This window comes from Trachypithecus francoisi, unplaced genomic scaffold (genome assembly GCF_009764315.1).
Source record: "Trachypithecus francoisi isolate TF-2019V2 unplaced genomic scaffold, Tfra_2.0 Lachesis_group7, whole genome shotgun sequence".
In the NCBI taxonomy this organism is placed as follows: domain Eukaryota; kingdom Metazoa; phylum Chordata; class Mammalia; order Primates; family Cercopithecidae; genus Trachypithecus; species Trachypithecus francoisi.
In genome coordinates this window covers 73,355,919-73,374,984 of record NW_022681472.1, presented here as the reverse complement: position 1 = coordinate 73,374,984, position 19,066 = coordinate 73,355,919, and the positions used below count along the sequence as shown (strand labels likewise).

At 42.3% G+C, this 19,066-nt stretch overlaps 1 protein-coding gene across 5 annotated transcripts in view; it reads left to right on the top strand.

The window, feature by feature from the left end:
- The first annotated feature begins 3,505 nt into the window (after nt 1-3,505).
- The window catches only part of SAMD12 (sterile alpha motif domain containing 12), a 498,432-nt gene continuing 482,871 nt past the window's right edge, over nt 3,506-19,066 (top strand). For all 5 annotated transcript variants that reach the window (XR_004435192.1, XM_033202406.1, XM_033202405.1 and 2 more), the window contains exon 1: nt 3,506-3,789. Coding sequence is in view for 4 of the 5 variants with exons in the window: in XM_033202406.1 (XP_033058297.1) it covers nt 3,777-3,789 (13 nt within the window). In the remaining variant the exon portion in view is untranslated. The remainder of the gene's footprint in view (nt 3,790-19,066) is intronic.

Genomic DNA, 19,066 nt, shown 5'->3' with positions numbered 1-19,066 from the left:
CTCTCTGATATATTCAGAAATTTTTGAATCATTCTAAATATCACAATTTCTGATATTAAAATATTTTAAACCCTTCATTTTATTAGTAATGACAATTCCTATTTGGCCAAGTGCTTATGAATTCAGATTTGTGATCATGTAATCAGTATTGAAATCTATATGGAGTAATATCACAAAATTCTACACTTAGGTAGACCTCAATCCCCTTACTACAATTCATGTTTTGGAGACATGGGGCAAATTACTTAAACTCACTGAGCCACAATTTCCTCATCTGGAAAATAGTGATATCTGACAATATTGTAGTGATTAAAGGAGAGGATGTATGTCAGGTGCTTAGACAGAGCTTGGCACTTGTAATTTCCCAACAAACGCTACTTATAACAATGATAAAAAATAATAACAATAGCAATAATAAATGATTTATTGAATACTTACTATGTAACCACAATTGTGACCAAGAATCTGGAAGATATGAAGCATAAGACTCAGTTCCAGCACTCGAAGTGCTTATATACTATAAGGAACAAATAATAGCATCATAATGAACACAGAATTTGGCTTATGAGAGGTATGGGATGAGGTCTGGACTTTGCCCCTTACTAAAATTGGGTGTAACTGTTAGGAACTGTACTTGGCTGCTGATAAAAAAAAAAAAAGACCAAAAATAAGTCATTTAAACAATACATGATTGCAGTCTGTGAAAAATACTAAAGCAAAAGCTAAGCTGTGCCCAAATTACTGACCCACAGAAACTGAAGTAATACATGGGTATTGTTATAAACCACTAAACATTGGGATGATCTGTTAACAACAATCGATTAATATATGTGGCTCATCATGTTGTTGTATACAATTGTAATTCCTTCATTCTCATTACTTTATAGGAGGGTTTGGAAAGCTTTTTTTCCCTGCAAAGGATCAGGTAGGAAATATTTGAGGCTTTGTAGGACAAGAGGCAAAATTGAGGATATTATGTAAGTATGTCTATATAATTTCCAGGTTCTGAAAAGTATACCTTTTTGTATTTTTCCAACCATTTAAAAACATAAAAATCATGCTTAGCTGATGAGCCATAAAAAATAAATGGTGAGCCATATTTGGCTCATTGGTCTTAGTTTGTTGACCCCTGCTATATAGAATTACTTGTTTATACCACAGTTCATCTCTCCAATCTGTTGTTGATAAATATTTGAGTTGTTTTCCATTTGGGAAACATTAAAATAATGCAGCCACAAACATTCTTGCACATGTCTTTTGGAGAACGTGTATGCATATTTGTTTGGTGTAAACCTAGGAGTAGAACTACTGGGTCACAGCATAAGCATATATTCAGCTCAATGTTTCAGATGGTTTTCCAAAGTGGTTTTGTGAATTTGCACACCATCAGCAATATATGAGTCTTTACTGCTTCACAATCTGGCCAAGATTTGGTATTTTGTGTCTTTTTCTTTCAAACATTCTAGTGACAAATGTAATTTTTTTTCTTTAGCACTTCCCAGGTGATTCTAATATTCAGCCAGAATTGAAAACCTCTGCACAACTATTGTTTATCCCTTATTAGGCAGAACCACATGAAACTGCTCTATTTGTAGGTTTTAAAAATGTTCAAACATTGGCTATTTCATATGGCTGAAACTAACATCTCCTTCACATTTTAATTATACTAAAAATAAAACTCGTCTAGAATGCACATCACTGGGAAAAATATTAAAGACTTGAGCTAAGATGAAGTTTTAAAATTAGCAACAGATTTCAGTGACTTTTATATTTTAATATCACCCAGATATTTAAAAGCTTGGAAACAGACCAATGGTTGTCATCCTCAATGAAGACTGGAATCACCTCTAGGTTTTTTAAACCTAAGTGTCTCTACCCAAACCCGCATAAGCCCTGATTCTGTGAGACTAAGATAAAGCTTAGGAATATTTATAAAAGGCTGATGCACAGCCAAGGTTGAGAACCATTGACACCACCTGTCCTATGGTTTTCTTTCATATTCATTCAATCTAAGAAAATACTTAATGCTTTGGTGATTTTATATACATAAAGTAGTTAAGCACTTGGATTTCAGTTCTTTCCAGGTTTTAGAATGCTTGGCTGTGTATAAGGTTGGAAAATTCTTTTTCTCATGGAAATTACGTCTCACTGAATGGGTCTCTCTCTACTGTACCTAAAAGGGAGGCTTAGCTTTGACTTCTACACAGCTCCATGGACTCAGAATTAAAGTATCAACAAGAGCATTTAATGGTTATACGCAGGTATTTTTTAACGGACCTACACACATATTATTATTATTATTATTATATTACCCAATAGGAGGACTAGGCATGTAATTAGTGACCAGAACAACAGGTGTGCATGTATACACTCAGAAACAGAATTGTTTTGAGATTTTTTTTTTTTTTTTTTTGCTAATGACCAAGACAGACAAAAATGTCTAAGTAGTCATCATGGGAAGAATCCGATTTTTGCACTTCCTTATTTTACAGAGATTAACATTACATATGGGTGACTGGGTGGATGTGGTACCAAATGCATTTCCAAACTGAAGGCCTTTAAAAGTCAATCCAGTCTTGAGCCAGATTTATTCCTGAGGCTATTCCATTACCCTTTACAGCCACAACTGTATCCGTATTTTCATATGCAGGAAAAAATGTTTAGAAACTTAATTTTTACCAGCTGTCGAATTGTATTGCTATCCACGTGATTCCCCTTATCCTGTCTGCTTATAGCATCCTCAGCACCTACAGCTAGGACGCAGTTTTCATAAGTTGAAGGAACCTGATTCTCAGGCACTGTTAATTATTAGGCCCTATCACAGGCTGTCAACAGGCTCCAAGGCTAGCCAAATTGAAAGCTTCCTATCCTGGAAGCCAGGCAGGCTTTCATCTGACCTCCTCTGGTACAATCCTGGTTCCGATTTTGTTCCTAACAACCCCTTGGGGATGTTGTCTATTGGGGTTTAAGCCACTCCTCCTCCACTAAACCCCCATGCCAAGTATTTAGCCACCTGAACCACCCTGCAGGATCAGAAGACAGCTGTATCAACCGGCGGAATTCCCTCACAAAACCCATACATCTCAGGGTGCGAAGGAACAAGTTTCAACCTCAGCCTGGGCAGCGCTCTTTGGCCCAGGTGGAGAACCAGAGGCGGACAGTGGTTCTGCTCTCCCTACTAAATGGTGGTTCAGGAGGCCAGGGGGCGGTACCTGCGGCAGAGGCCAGCGGACGAGCACGGGGGAGCTCATCACACTGCTGACCGGCACCTGCCCACCTCACCACACCTGCTACGTGCCAACCCCCTTGTAATGGACAGGGAAGGGCTCAATCACGGGTCCCCACTCTTAGCACCGAACCTATCTCAGCGCACGGCCTCCTGGGAGATGTAGTCCACACGGCTTCCCAGGACCCGCCCCCCCACCCCCCGCCACCCCAGGCGCCACGGGTCCCCTCACAACTTCCTCAGGAGAGATTACTCGGTCTGGCCAGCTGAAGCTGGAGCTGCTGTCCGAGTGTGGGGGCAGGCGGCGCTCCGCGTTGGAGTCGGGATGCTCTCCCGAGTCCAAGTGAATGGAGGGAACTACACTTCCCAGGACGCCCTGCGCGCGCCGAGCCCGGAGCCGGCTGCCTCGCTTTGCGTGACCGCGGCAGGTTGGTCCTGGAGCAGATAAGCTCAGAATATTTAGGCGAAAGCGAGAGGAGGGGGGGAGCGCGGGGCAGGAGGAGTACCTCGGCCAAGAAAATTATGCATGCGTTAGGGAAGCTCTGAGAGAATGGCTGTGGAAGGTAAGGGACGCTTGGGGCATTTTTAAGCTCCTTCTTAACCCGCGCACCTCAAGCCACACATCCCCGATGAAGCTTGGCGATCGTGGGGAGGCGAGGAAAGGGGGTGGCGGAGAGCAGGCCCCTTCCTCCTTCACCTCTTGGCACTCACCTGCGCCGCCAAGGCCAGTAGGAGCTTTAATTCAGTTGCTTTGGAGAGACGTGAAGGGTAGGTGCGCAAGACTTTGAGGTAGGAGCTGTGGAGACGAGTGTCCCTGATGCGAAATGATATCCTGGAAATGGGGGGAAAGCCGGAGGATCCGGCATGAGGTTTGGCCCCGAGATGCCCTTTTTCCCTGCCCCTTACCTCCGGAGCGGGCTGGGTGGCCCCAGGGCTGGGGATGCTTGGTTGGCCCCCTCACGTGGGAGAGGTCCCCGGCCCAGGTGCGTCATCCAGAAGCTTGGACTGGGATTGGGTCCAGGGCCCTTCGTCCTGTGCACCCAGCAGTGGCGGCCGCAGATGTATCCAGAGGGTAGAGGTGTCCCTACACCTGTCTCTGCTTATACAGCCAGCGCCCCGGGCTTAGCAAAGTTTACTGACATGAAATGTAATCAGCCAGGGAAAAGAAGTGCAACAACCTCTTCGATTTGGGTGAATCCTTTTCTTTGAAGACCACTTTCTTCTTACAGTCTGGAGCTTCGACTTTGCAGTTTTGACCGTACAGTCCTGCCTCCCTTGAACTTCCTGGTTGAAAGCAGGGTCGGGCTGTTCGTGAGGGATCCTGAGTTTTTCATTTCCGATTCTCTTACCTTGGAACACAAACTTCCTTGTTTAGGGTAGTTTCTGAAGAAGAAAAAACAATTGTGGACCAGAAGCGTTTGTGATGTCACGTTAGAGGTCAAGCTGTACCTAAATGATGAAATGATTGTGGGACGAAATGGGAGCCTACATTCACCTACAGAATTTTGGTTTCTGAGTGCGGTCAGGTCAGAGGGGGTACTGAGGTAGGGAGAGGAGGCATGCTTGCCAGCTGCTTCAGGCGCCTTGCCAAGGGGAAATGAGCCTATTCCTTGTAGGCTAGAGACCAGAAGGAACCACAAGGGCTGGCTTGCTCCTCCTTCTCCTCCCTGCCCCAAGAGAAAGAAACTGAACTAATCTGACTCTTGCTCCCCTTATAACGACTGTCTTAAGAACCCGAAGTAGCAACAACCCAGCTCCTACACTCAGCACCCATAAACTCGGGAAACTCTTGCCTTTGGGCTATCTCAGGTTCAGAGATCCACAGCCAGCCACTTCCAGCTTTCCTAACTTTATTAACAAAAATGAAGTCCTCTCTCTTACAACCAAGATTTTTCTAGGTTTTCTTTTCGGTGCAAATGTACCAGTAGAGTGAGAATCTCTCTCTCTCTCTCTCTCTCTCTCTCTTTTTTTGTATCGTTATGACTGATAGTGAGTCAAGACTTCAGATGCCAAAAAACAAAACAAAAGCCGAGATAAAGTTCATCTTGAGCTTGAGACCGAGGATATGTTGACCTACTCCTTAAATATCCCTTCTACGTCACCCATCAGGTGGCACTGATTATGATTTCTCCTCTTCACCACTCCTGTGTCCCAAAACAGGGGCACTCCCCCTTGTTGCTAGTCCACACTGTTCTCGAAAACAATTTCTTGTCCACTGTAAGAAGTATAAATTCATCTTATTTCTTGCCTGATGGGTGATTATACCAGTGAAGCCAGACTTTACAAAAACAAGAACTTAGGAAGGAAGTACATGTGGACTATGGAGAGTTTATTTTCTAGTGACTTATTTGGTTAAAGTACCTGTCTAGTAAACAGGAGATCCTGAGTTTGAATCACAGTAAAGTCTCAAAGAATGAAGGAAGTACTTTTAACTTTAACTGCAAATATGATTCCTATCTTTTGTCTTTGCAAAGACATCAGCCTGGACTAGTCTCTTCCTGGTTACTCCTACTTGGTCTTTCAAGCCTCCGGGGAAATGTCACTTGCTCTGGAAACCTGTCCCAGCCCTCCTTTCTCTTCTGCCTTCTCAGCACTCTTTCCAGTCTATGGGAGGTGCCTCCTGCTCACATTTATCTTGACACTTATCATACTTAATCTACCTCTTACTAAACTCTAACCCCCTTGCGGGTTAGACTTGGACTTTATATTCCCAGCTCATAGCACAGTACTTGGCCCATAATAGGTACTCAATGCTCATTCATTGCATGGCAAATATATTCATGGAGGTTTTGTAACTGGTTCTATAAGGGTACATGGGGCTTTCTTGGAAGCCTAAATGCCATACAATCAGGGACTTCTAACAGATTTGAAGACGGGAGGTTTTCTTTTCTTTTTTTTGAGATGGAATTTTGCTCTGTCACCCAGGCTAGAGTGCAGTGGCATGATCTCGGTTCACTGCAAGCTCTGCCTCCCAGGTTCACCCCAGTCTCCTGCCTCAGCCTCCCGAGTAGCTGGGACTACAGGCACTTGCCACCACACCTGGTTAATTTTTTTGCATTTTTAGTAGAGACGGGGTTTCACCGTGTTAGCCAGGATGGTCTCGATCTCTTGACCTCGCGATCCGCCCACCTCGAAGTGCCCTTCTCTTCAGTCTTTTGTCTTGATGCCCAAAAAGTCTTTTAGAGCAGTAGTTTACATCTACTGCTGAGTGACATTGTCTCTGGGCACATTTGGGATATGTAGGAACTGCTGCTGGGGGCTGCTATTGGTATTTTGTGCCCATGGCCAGAGATAATACATGGCCTGCAGTGCATGGCCTTCCCATATCATGTTGCCAAGCCATGGTCAAGTAATGACCAGTTTACCCAACTGATTGAGAAATGCTGCTTCAGAGAATAAGGAGTTTTGCCAGAGGAACTGGAATAGAAAATACAGTTCGAATTACTTAACATCTAAGCTTTAGTCTTCACATCTGGAAAAAATGGGCTCACTACTGGTTACCTCCTGGGAACATTGTGAGGATTAAATAAAGGAGGGTGCTTCTGGAAGGGTGTCTGGAACCTGTATCCTAAGTAAATATCACTTGTACTCACATCCCTTCTCTTAAGAAAAGCTATACTAATTGGCATGTGTTTTATATCCTGAATTTTTACTTATTCATGCCAGCCAGTTTTTCTAATTAGTAACAAATTAGAAGGTTTTTTACTATGTGTAACATTTTTCTTAAGTAAACTTGAACTTGAATTTGTAAAAGTGTTAATAGCAAGTAGTTCTCTCATTCATTTTGCTGAACCTGCAGCTGTGTGTTTAAGATGAAAAAGAGGTGCCCTTTGTTTATTGTTTTGTAACTACCCTGGGTTATGTTTTCTTCTTAGTTTAATTGCAACATCCTATTTATGTCTCCTAGTCTGGTTGTGACCCATGCTTTGCATTTATGGGCAGCTTACAGGTGTGCTTTCCAGCCACAGAACAGGGTACGATCTTACGGTCTGCATTTGGATTAGGATTATATTGGCATCCACTGTCTTTTTTAGAAAACAAAAACAGTGTTTTGTGAAACAAATTAGCAGGACTAGGAACTAGGACCTCTTGGAAGGAGGTAGCAGGGACCCCAAACGAATCCATTCTCTATAGACAGACTGTGTATAGATGGTTGCACCTATTGATGTTTTCTAACGGAAGTGGATTGCAGTATTATTCAGGGAGAAGAAAAATGTGGATTCATTGGGGACAGTGTTGTATTCATCTCTGTATTCCAGGGATGGTGCCTGGCACTTAGGAGGCCCACAGTCATGTGTTTCATGAATGACATATAAATGCACGAGTCCCCAGAGCTAGAGAAGGGTTTTCTACCCCTCATCCCCAATTCCTTTTCTTGCTTCATCCTCAAAGATTTATGAAAAAAAGTAGGGAGGATGGACATTGTACATGGTAATTTCTATTCCAGGTCTAACAGAATAGCACCTCTCACATGGCAGAAAAATGATTTCCAATATTCAGCACTCACCTCTCTCCCCAAGAAAAACATGTCAAATGCAAGACTATATGCTCTTAATGACATCTATATTAAGGGATCTGAATTTTCCATCATCAGTGAATACATTAGCTTACCAAATATCTTCTGATAAGTCATTCAGTGCTCAGGTTCTGTGTTTTTTATCCTGTAGGAGAGTGCAGAAACTACCCATCACCAAAATATTGTAAGGCTAAGTAATAATAACAGTGACTGGGAAAATGGGAAGTGAGATCGCGTCAAACCCTTGTAACAAATAGAAGCAGTCATGGTAAACACTGGGCTTTGCAGCCCCATAAATGATGACTTTGTACCCAACTTGAATTCAGAACTGCGTCACAGAGAGTAAAAGGAGTCACATGGGAGATAAAAACATCATTTTTATCACAAGGGTATAGTGGGTAATGTTTTCTGACTTTGGGTTGGAGGGTAAGTGGGCTTGCTAATATTGTACCCAGCAGTGAACTTACCTGTCACAGGGATGCCTCCCTCTACACTAGTGGCCCTTAACCTTTTTGGCACCAGGGATAAGATTTATGGCAGACAATTTTTCCATGGGGGATGGTTTTGGGATGAAACTTTTCCACCTCAGATCATCAGACATTAGATTCTCATGAGAAGTGTGCAACCTAGATCTCTCGCATGTGCAATTCACAGTAGGGTTTGCACTCCTCTGAGAATGTAATGCCTCCACTGATCTGACAGGAGGTAGAGCTCAGGCGGTACTGCTTGCTTGCTCACTGCTTACCTGCTGCTGTGTGGTGCAGTTCCTAAATAGGCCATGGACTGATACCAGTTCACCACCCAGGGGTTGGGGACCCCTGCTCTATACCACTGACAGCTGGAGAGCAGAGATAACATGGGCTCCTGCAGCAGGCAGGTGGGACCCAAAGGAAGAGGTGGGGAACCTATGCTTTGTGCCTTTTCACAGACTTGCTCATCAGAGAGTTGACTTCTCCTCTCCTGAGGAGGACCCGGAGGGTGAAGAGGGAGACCAGAAGTGTAAATCTGATGGATTTCCCTTCATAGAACACAAGAAGCTCTGTCCTGCCTCTGTGTGACTCTCTTGGTGCTAGCTCACCTGTGCTTTCCTAACTACCTTTTCTTGTTGAGAACATCATTTGAATGTACCTCTTCTACTGGTGGCACTTTCTAAGGGCAAGGACTATGTCTCATGCCTCATCCATGAAGCTTGAATGAATGAATGAATAAAGACAAATGAAGGAATGGGTGGGTTTATGACCGCTTTTGATTTCCGCAGTAACTCCCATACACACTTAATGAGAACTTCCAACGGTGTTCCTCTGTAGAGCAGATGTTGTGAAGGCAGTGAGATGATGGACAAGTTTCCCTCATAGGTATTGAACTCTGGGGCAGCTTCATGGTGTGATTGTTAAACTAATTACTCCCTGATTCTCTCCCATTCACTTATTCCTGAGGGTCTTTTTTTCTTATTTTTATTATGTTCTCTAGACCACCAGATGTGACTTTCCTGCATCAGCAGTTTCTGTTGATCACTTTGTTTTAGGAAGGAGATTGACGGCTAGAAGTTCGTCATTGAAAATTCCTGTCCAGTGACTGTGTGAACAAGAATTGGGGCCTCCAACCTAGTTTGAAACTTGCTGTGGCAGCGGTTCCTGCCACCCCCATCTCTTTTGTAGCCCTCTTAGCTAGTTCAGACAGGGCTTCAGTCTAATCATACTGTTGTATTGCCTAGCCCAGCCCTTCCTAATTCCTTTTATCCCACCCTTTCTTTCTCATCTGCCTTGCTGTTTTCTCATGCTTGAAGAAACAAGGGCTGGTGCTGAGAAGCAGAAACTGGGAAACCTTTGCTGGTGTAGCTGTGTTTTGTAATGCTGAGTCACAGTGGATGGTGTGGTGACATGTTACAAAGGTAGGGGGAACTGGGGATCTGAAGCCCACGCTTGAACTCTGGCGAGTGAGTGTCAGATGTTGTGTATTTAATTATGAGAAAGAGGGGATATTGTAAATGCTCATCCACAGGCATTCAAGCAGATAGTGCGTTTCTGTTGATAAGCAGTAGAGTAGCACCCATGTACAAGGAACTCTACGAGATGTGGTGGGGAGTGTAATAAGGAAGGGAGCTTAGCCCACTCTGCCCTCTGCCAGCCCCAGCCCTTCCCTGCAGCCTCCACTGGGGGAAGGAGACAGAGAAGCAGATTAGACTGAATGATATAAGTGCTAAATAAAAGTACAAGCACCATAACGTGGGAGGTCTGAGAACAAATGGAGCATTTAGTTCTGAGCTGGATGGGGATAGCCTAACGAAAGGAGTAGCATTGAGTGAGCTTTTGAGTAGGATTTTGATGGGTGGGAATCCGGGAAAGGACACAAAACTGACTAGTGTGTGTATAATGTGTGCTTCCTAATGGATTTCCCCCACGTCCCAGGGATGTGGTAGTTTAGCCCTTTATAGGAAGGAAAGTGAATGGGGAGCCTTCTAACTCATGTCTGGTAAAGTCCTTTTCCTAAGGGCTGTATTATTTGCCTGGCCAAACCTGCAACATTCCCCACAGTCCAGTTGGATCTTGCATATGGTCCTTTTGAAACCACAAGAGCAAGCGTGGAAAGCTGCTCTCTTGTAAATCAAGTTGATTCCTCCCCAGTTTTCTGAAGTGGAATGTAGCAGCACCACCCGCTCTGAGCTGGCTCATGAGAGCAAACTTGGCTATATTTAGTCTGATTTTTCTAAAGTGTGGGTGCAAGAATCTGCTTGTACAGCTTGCCTCCCGTGTGAAGAGCAGGACAGGACAGCAGCTGTCGGATGACAGTGGTGGCCCACCTCACTGCCTTCAGCAGCCTCCTTCCCAGAGCGCTGGGGCTGGGAAGAGCCCATTGGCAGGTTTTGTTCCTTTGCTCCTCCTTGCTTCCTGCCCTTGCTGCTGCAGAAGTTGTTTGTGTTTTAGTCGGCAAATCCTGACTCTCAAGTGATTTGACAGATGCTTGTGGATTGGCTACGGGGTGTGGCTCTCAGAGCTACAGCTGCCCTTGAGACCTGGGGTACAGAATGGGCTCAGGCCTGCTCATGGTTTGTCACTGCCTCCACAGGGCACGACTCTCCCCTGGGGATCATAGCAGTCACAGTGTTGTCTTTAAATGCTTTACATGTGCAACATCTGCAACTGGGCTAGGTGTGAACCCCAGCTCCTCCCAGGACCTGCTGGGTGCCTGGGTAATTCACTGAACAGCTCGGAGACTCCTTTGCCTGTCTATCCAATGAGAATATTAATGGTAATGACCTCATGGACATGTTGAGAAGGTTAAATTAGTATAAGGGAAGCTCTTAAGACTTGGTTTGTGGTAGGTGCTCAGTAAACACTGAGTAAGATGTTAGACAAGATGATGGTGATGAAGCTGTCTGTGTCACCTTGTCTTCCTGCCATACTTATCAAGGCATCTAAGCCATTTTTATAGCATTTTTACAGTCCTGTGATATTACAATCTGGCATAATAGTGCATGCTCAATGAGGGAATGTGGGTTATCAGAGTTGGAAGAACACCAACAAAGTGTCATTGATAAAATACAAGGCATCCTCAGCTTAAAATGCATTACTTGATGTATTCATTATCTGACTTGTGCAGTTATGAGGCAACAGAGGGAAGTAAAAGTTATGATTATATTCACTAAAGACTCATCACTTACATAATTTTTCTCTACCACAAATTTACTTGCCACTTAACACCAGCAATTTTGTAGGCTAGCCTCTCTCTGATTGTCTGATCATCACCCATCCATACAATATGTATGCAAAGTAAGTTGATTACAAAGAGAAATTTCAGATCTTGCAAAAGAGAAAATAGTTCATGGACTCTATGAAAGTGACATTGGGAAACTGCTGGAATCATGTGCCATGGCCCAATTAAGATCTGACTGAGTTAGGCCAGATAACCATTAAAGAAGAGAAAATTGATTAAGATATTGACTTGATAGGCATTAAAGAGAAATATTAGGACCTTTTAGGGATTAAGAGAAGTCTTTAGTGAAAAGAGATGCTCTAAATATTTTGGGGAAAAATGATCTCCTTTATAATCGTGCTATGAAAAATCAAGTATGAAATGAAAGATATTTTGTCCTGCTGACGTAAGTCCTGTTGCTGAAGTTATATAACAAATAAAAAATAGATTTTTTTTGTTCTAAGAATTAACACATATTTTCAATTATAACCTAAATTTGGTTAAATATCAGATATACTTCTCCCTTTTTCTTTTCAAGATAAAGTACCATTGAAACTCACTATTAATTTTGAAACTCTAGCCCCCATTTCAAGTATATTCTTTTTCTTCCTTTCTCTTTCATGGTTTTTTATTGGTATTTAAATTGGTGTTAAACCTTGGGTTGTTTAGATACAATTTACATACAGTAAAATCAACTATTGTAGTTATTTAAGTTTTGGTAAATGTAGTCTTGTAACCACTACCACCATCAAGATAGAGAGCAATTTGAACACCTTGTAAAGTTTCCTTATGCCGCTTTGTGGTCAGTCTTTCCCTCCACCCACAGCCCCTGACAAGTACTGCTCTAAAGTCTGTACCTAGACTTTTGCCTTTTCTAGATTTCATGTAAATGGTGTCATACACTGTGTTGCCATTTGAGTCTGGTTTCTTTCACTGAGTATAATGCATTGAAATTCTTCCATGTTGTTGCCTGATTCAGTAGTTCAGCTCTTTTCATCGCTCACTAATATTCCATGGAATATCTGTACAGCAGTTTATTCACCAATTGAAGTACATTTAGGTTGTTTCCAGTAATTGGTAATTATGAGTAAAACACTAAAAGCAGTTGCTTACAGGTTGTGCAAACCTAAATTTATTTCTCTTGTGTAAATAGCTAGGAGTGGGATTTTCAAGTCATATAGTGAGTATGTTTTACCTTTATTAGAAACCCCTGAATGGTTTTCCAGATTGACAGTGTCTCAGATGTGTTCTCTTTTATTTGAATTTTTTTCCCTGTGCTTATCTTCTGATAATGACAACCTCACAAGGACAAGAGAGTTGGCTTAATGGGGCTATGCAGGTAGTTGGGAGGGAATAGAAGGACACAGTTTTCCAGAGGTGAGTTTCTTGAGCTACACTGCTACAAGACTGGGCAGTATTGCTATGGCAGATTACCCTTGATTACCAGTTCAGTATAGACATCAAGCATGGATATAGCCCAGAAATGCCACTTGTTTTGGCATACAAAAGAAGGCTTCTAAATTTTATCTTGTAATAAGAATTTGTCATCAAGTTCTGTTTTGTGATTTTGCTGTTGTTGTAGAAAAACAATCAGATAAGGAAGACAGGTCAAGGAGAGCTTATTTTGGAGGAAAATTAGGCAAGACAGGAAAGGGAATACTAAGAGGTCACACAAGATGAATTTAGCTAGAAAGGGAAAAACTTACCTATCCCTGAAAGGAATTGGTCTTGCCTGCCAAGGTTGGTTATGGACTACAACTCGTGAAGCCTGAGAAAAGGTTAGTTGACCATTTCACCATTTCTGGTATGGTTAAATTTCGGGGATGGCAGGGATGAGGCTTATATTTTGCTGTGCTGTGTGATTCTGATTTAGAACAGAGTCTTGCATCGGATGTCCATTTATACAGTGGGAGCAGTGCTTGGTTCACTTGCGAAGGCCACATTTTACCCAGCCACATATTGGGTATGGGGCCTGATAGTGTGGTTGCTTCTAAGTGAAAAGACTATGTAATTTGGATATTGACATATTGGGATTTTCCAAGGCTTACCATTGGTTTCTGGGACCATAGAATGGAATATTTGAATTTAGGATTACCACAGAACTCCCAGACAAATGATTGCCCTAATACTTGTTGTCTGAGGTTGTAAAATGTGAACATTTCAGTTGAGGGTTTTGTTTTTATTTTTGGAGAATATGCCTGTGCAGTCCATGGAGGGAAAAACATGATGTTATTAACCAGGCTCCCATCGGTGTACTTTGTACTTCATTTTGTTTGAAGTTTGTCTATTTCCTGCTTGATGACCAGTAATGTTTTTGGTGGAGGAGAAGGTGAAACTAGGAACCAAGAAATGGGGACAGGGAAGGGATGGATGGAGCTGGAGATGGGGCATCCAAATCCTAGCCTCAGTCGAGTCATTATCCTTTTGTTCTCTTTCCATCTCTGAGAGTAGCACCAGGTATGTATCAGTGCTTTGTGATGACTTAGCTCTTGCCTTTCTTTTTTTTTTTTTTTTTTCTGCTTTCTAAGCCTTGTTCTGAGCATTTTTGTTTTCTGCTTTCTAAGCCTTTTTACATTGTGGTCGGTTAGTAGGTACTTCTGCCTGGATAAACTATGGGACTGATAATTTTGTGTTAGTCATCTAGGGAAGTATATGTGGGTATAGCCTTCACTTCTCATCACTTAGAAGTACACTGAGTACCTACTACATGCCAGGATCTAGAAGAAATTTGATTTATAGTTAGATAATAGGGTGGGTAAGCGTAGGAAAACCAAGTATGCCAGAGTCTGAGATCTTAGGCAGTGTTTCCTTAGATGATAAAATTCTCCTGGGACACTTGATAATATCCATATTCCTACTTCTCACCCTAGGGTAATCTTTTCAGGTAAATCAGAAATGGGGTCCTGAATCTAATATGCATCCTGATTCATTCTTACTAAACTTATTTAGGAGACCCTGACTGATCTAGGGATGGAGTAAGATCACAAGAGGGAACTGCAGGATTTCATGAGATCCTTGACTGCCTTGCAGCTGCAGGCATAATTTGTATTTGCAAATTATGTGTATTTTCATGGGGAGAGAGACTGGAGCTTTTATCCTATTGTCACAAGGGCTAAAGATAGTAATCGCTGGTCCATGAGCACATGTATTTGCCTTTTTTATTCTCTAATCTATCAGCAGTGCCTACAACCATATCTGGCTCATAGAAGGCACTCAACTGTTGAGTAAACACAATAAATAATGTTATTTTGTGATTCCTCTGAGCCAGGATCTTTATGCCCACTCTCTAAAACTTAGTTTTCATAATGCAGTGAGCTATATGAGTTTTTCTCCCACCTAATCATTGAGAGAATTTAGGTTGAAAGAATACAAGTAATTTTCCTGAGTCCACACTGCTAATTTGTGATAGAACTGGGAGCTATGTCTGCCATATTGCCAGAGTCCTTGCTTTTTCACTGTACTGTGTTGCTTTCTGGTTTGTCCAAGTTTGATAATTTGGTTCTGATTTACTAGTTGTCTTTTGGAAACCTTGGTTACTTGAGAAAAACAGCATTATAATGAAATAAAAAATTGCTTAATTGGGCTCTGCAATGGGGAAAATTCTTTGTGGTTTTTGGATCACATTTTCAGTAAAGTGTTTATCTTGGTATTAGCTTTCTACCCTTTTGCATTCTCTCTTTTTATGGAGCTCTAGGTCTTTGGGTTTTTGTTGTTTTCTCATGCTCCATCCAAATTCACCTGTGCCTCAACACAATTAGTGTAAATTGCTATTTTATTTGGACAGTAATTATTCACTGTGCACTTGTTATAAGCTCAACACTGTGAATGACACTGGGAAATACAAAAGAATCTATGGATGTTGAACTTGCTGCTCTTGGAACTTACAGTACAGCCAGAGCTTCAAGATTCCTGTCATATCACAGCAAAAAAGATTGGAACATGGGCAGGGCATGTGAGCAGGAAGGCTGTCTCGGGGCTCTGCTCTGTCTGTATCAGAGGGGAGCTGCCATACCCACAGCAATGGTCCTCCCACTGCCCTGGACTCCCCTGGAGAGGTTACTATATGGATTTGTTTTGTTTTTTAAATATAATGAACTAACTGAAATGGAAAGTTTGTTCACAGTCTGGAAAGATTGAAAAAACAAGGGGAAAGCTAAAGCAATGTAATAATAGGGTGATAAGGGAAAATAAATGGACAGGGTGGGCAGATGTTAGAAATGTTTCTTAGGTGAAAATGAAGATACGAAGATACGATTTGGGATTGTTTAGTTTTAGGGAGCGGTAGACACATAATTGCTTCCGACTCTTCAGGACTCTCCACTGTCAATAAAATAAAGTCCAAACCTCTTAGCATTCAGGGTCCTTCCCAGATTGCCAGGATCTCCTGCTCCAGGCTGATGCCCCATTCCTTCCCCTTAGGACTCTTCCTAGATCTTCAGCCAAACCCAGCTACTGTTTCCTGGGCTCTTGGTGTAAATTTGACTGCAGATGATAGTAAAATAAAAATTTGTAAAGTAGACCATAATGAAACAGATGTGCAACAGTAAACAGTGTGGTACAGAAGTGCTCAGTGAACCCACTTCATTTGTTCTCCTTTGTGTTTGACCTGCATGGTGGCCAGAGGTGCTTCTGACAATTTTCACTTTGCAAACTTTTGTTCCTTGATGTAGCCCAACACATGATGACCACCCTCACTCACGGATTCACTAAAAATTTGGGTGAGTCATTATCTTACTTGTTTTTATTCTATCTTTTAAAATGTATGTATACATACTTGGAAAAATGTAAGTATAGCTCACATTGATTTCAATGTTTTATATTAGAAATGTTTGGGATCTTTATTTAGAAGTTTAGGTTTTTAGAACCAGAAATATGCTGTGGGAATGTAACTCCTGTTTATATCAGTTAACTTATGGTAAAATTGGGTTCATAATATGTTGTGTCACTTAAAGGTATCATTTCCAGGAACCTATTGAGGACGATTAAATGAGACTCCCCATACCTTCCCTCCTGTCTTTGTTTAGGCTGTTCTTCCCATCTCTCGTTGCTCCCCACCACATGCTCACACATGGTACCTTTCATATCCTTTCAGCACTTTGGGAGGCCAAACTGGGCAGATTACCTGAGGTCAGGAGTTTTAGACCAGCCTGGCCAACATGGTGAAACCCCATCTCTACTAAAAATATAAAAATTAGCCAGGTGTGGTGGTATGTACCTGTAGTCCCAGCTACTCCAGTGGCTGAGGCAGAAGAATTGCTTGAACCAGAGAGGTGGAGGTTGCAATGAGCCGAGATCATGCCACTGCACTCTAGCCTGGGCTACAGAGTGAGACTCCATCTTAAAACAAAACAAAACAAAACAAACAAACAAAAAGAACAAAAAGCAGAAATCCTTCTATCCTTCTATGTACACATCTAAGGCAAGAAGAAAGGTGAGCAAGAGCAGGAGATTCCCTCGTGTAAGAAAAGCATGGCTGCTACGCAATGCAGTGCTTAAGAAATGGGACAGGGGGAGGAAACTAGGAAACCGAGGGAGACAAGCAGAGACAGCCAGTGGTGGTAGACATCCCACTTCCGAGTGGGGTGTGTCATTGTGGTGAGATGTACAGCCAGCCAGCAAGGTGTGTGCTGGGAAGTACCCACTGGGCTTGGCAATCAGTAAAAGGCATTCTGATGAAATGGGGAGGCAAATCCGTATCATAATGTTTTAAGGATTAAATAGGTGATGAGAAGGCTACTCTTGATGCAAATTTATGGAAATGAAAAGAGAGAAATGTACTGAGGTGGAAAGAAGGGAGAAATAGTTGTAGCAAGAGAGAGATCAAGGTCAGTGGGGCTGTAAATGTGGCGAGATGCTGAAAGAAGGAAGATAAAGGGTTATACCTAGGCTAGAAACATGTTAAAGGAAGTTTTTGTAAAAGGTAGAAAATATTTGAGAGAGTTTATAGACTATGCACATTGACTTAGTGGAGAGGAAGATTTTGAAGATACAAAGGATAGAAGAGATGACTGATAGAGCAAGGGCTACCAGGAATTTAGATGTAGTAGCCCTTAGAGAAGGTACTGTTCCTGCTGGAAGATATAGGTGCTGGGTAGGACAGATAAGGAGAGTTATAACTACAAAATATGAAAAATATTCCTGTACTACATGATAGGCACTGTTCTAGATGCTTGTCATATTAACTTGTTAATCTTTAATCAACCCTTTCAGGTAGGTATCATTATCATCCCTATTTACAAATAACAAAAGAGACTCAGAAAGCTTAACTTGCTCATGGTCACACAACTAGTAAGCAGCAGAGTTGAAATTTGATAAAGATGCTGCCTAACAAAATGTTCATCCAATTTCCTAATTAGGACATTTGGCCAGATGCAGTGGCTCACGCCTGTAATCCCAGCACTTTGGGAGATCGAGGCGGGCAGATCACCTGAGGTCGGGAGTTCAAGACAAGCCTAACCAACATGGAGAAACCCAATCTCTACTAAAAATACAAAAATTAGCTGGGCATAGTGGCACATCCCTATAGTCTTAGCTACTCAGGAAGCTGGAGCGGGAGAATCAAACCTGGGAGGCGGAGGTTGCAGAGAACCGAGATTGCCCCATTGCACTCCAGCCTGGGCAACAAGAGTGAAATTGCATTTCAAAAAAAAAAAAAAAAAAGGATATTTGGGGAATAATGGATCAGGACTTTATCATCTTCAGAATTTTCTTTAAAATTGTAACTATTATAGAATGACTTATTATTTCTTGTGAATTCATTTACTTTACAATAACTAACTCCAGGTAGGGTAGGAATGGTATAGGAGGACTTCTATTCTCAAATGTCAGGAGAGGATATAATTTTCAGAACATGAGTCATATTCTGGAGAGGTTAGGCCTTGGTAGGCGCTTGCCTATGGAGTAGGGGTTGGGTGCACCAGCCAGCCAGGTAGTACCATGAGAGTGCCCTGGCACTACAGCCTGGGGTTGGGATTTAAGTGAAACAACAGAAAGTAGGGGGAGTGTCAGAAAGGAAAGGTAAAAAAGATGCTGAAAATAAATCTGGTTAACTTCACAATTTTGCCAAGACAGACACACGATCTCCCTTTCCTTCTCCTATCTCCTGCCTCCTTCCTGCTCTCAGAGGCTTTAAGATTTAGGTTTCTAGGGTGTTCAGGTTTCTGTCCCTGATTTTAATGGTAAGGGAGAGTGATTCTCCTTGGCTGATACTCAAGTCTATTGCTTGGTAAGTAAGTACCACTATACTGCCTTATGAATCCTGCCTCCTCTGACTGCTTTGCCTGGCCAGGGGTTTTGTTTGTTTGTTTGTTTGTTTTGTTTTTAACTGAAACTCAATAGCTGATGGCTTTGGCACCTGCATGTTTTCTGGGGTTCACCCCAGGGCCATCATCACTGAGATCATGCCACCCTGGCTTTACATATACTCTGTGCTTTCCAAAATACAGTTTCTCATCTGAGCCACCATTGATGCACTGGCAGCTGGAACAGGTGCTCTTCTTCCCCTTTCACAAACAAGGATGTTAAGACTCCCTTACCCAAGGTCACATAATTCATTCGTTGCAGAGCTTGGATTTAGAACTTGATATCTTGAGTCTTTTTCTTGAGGCTTTCATCATTGCTGCCATGATTGG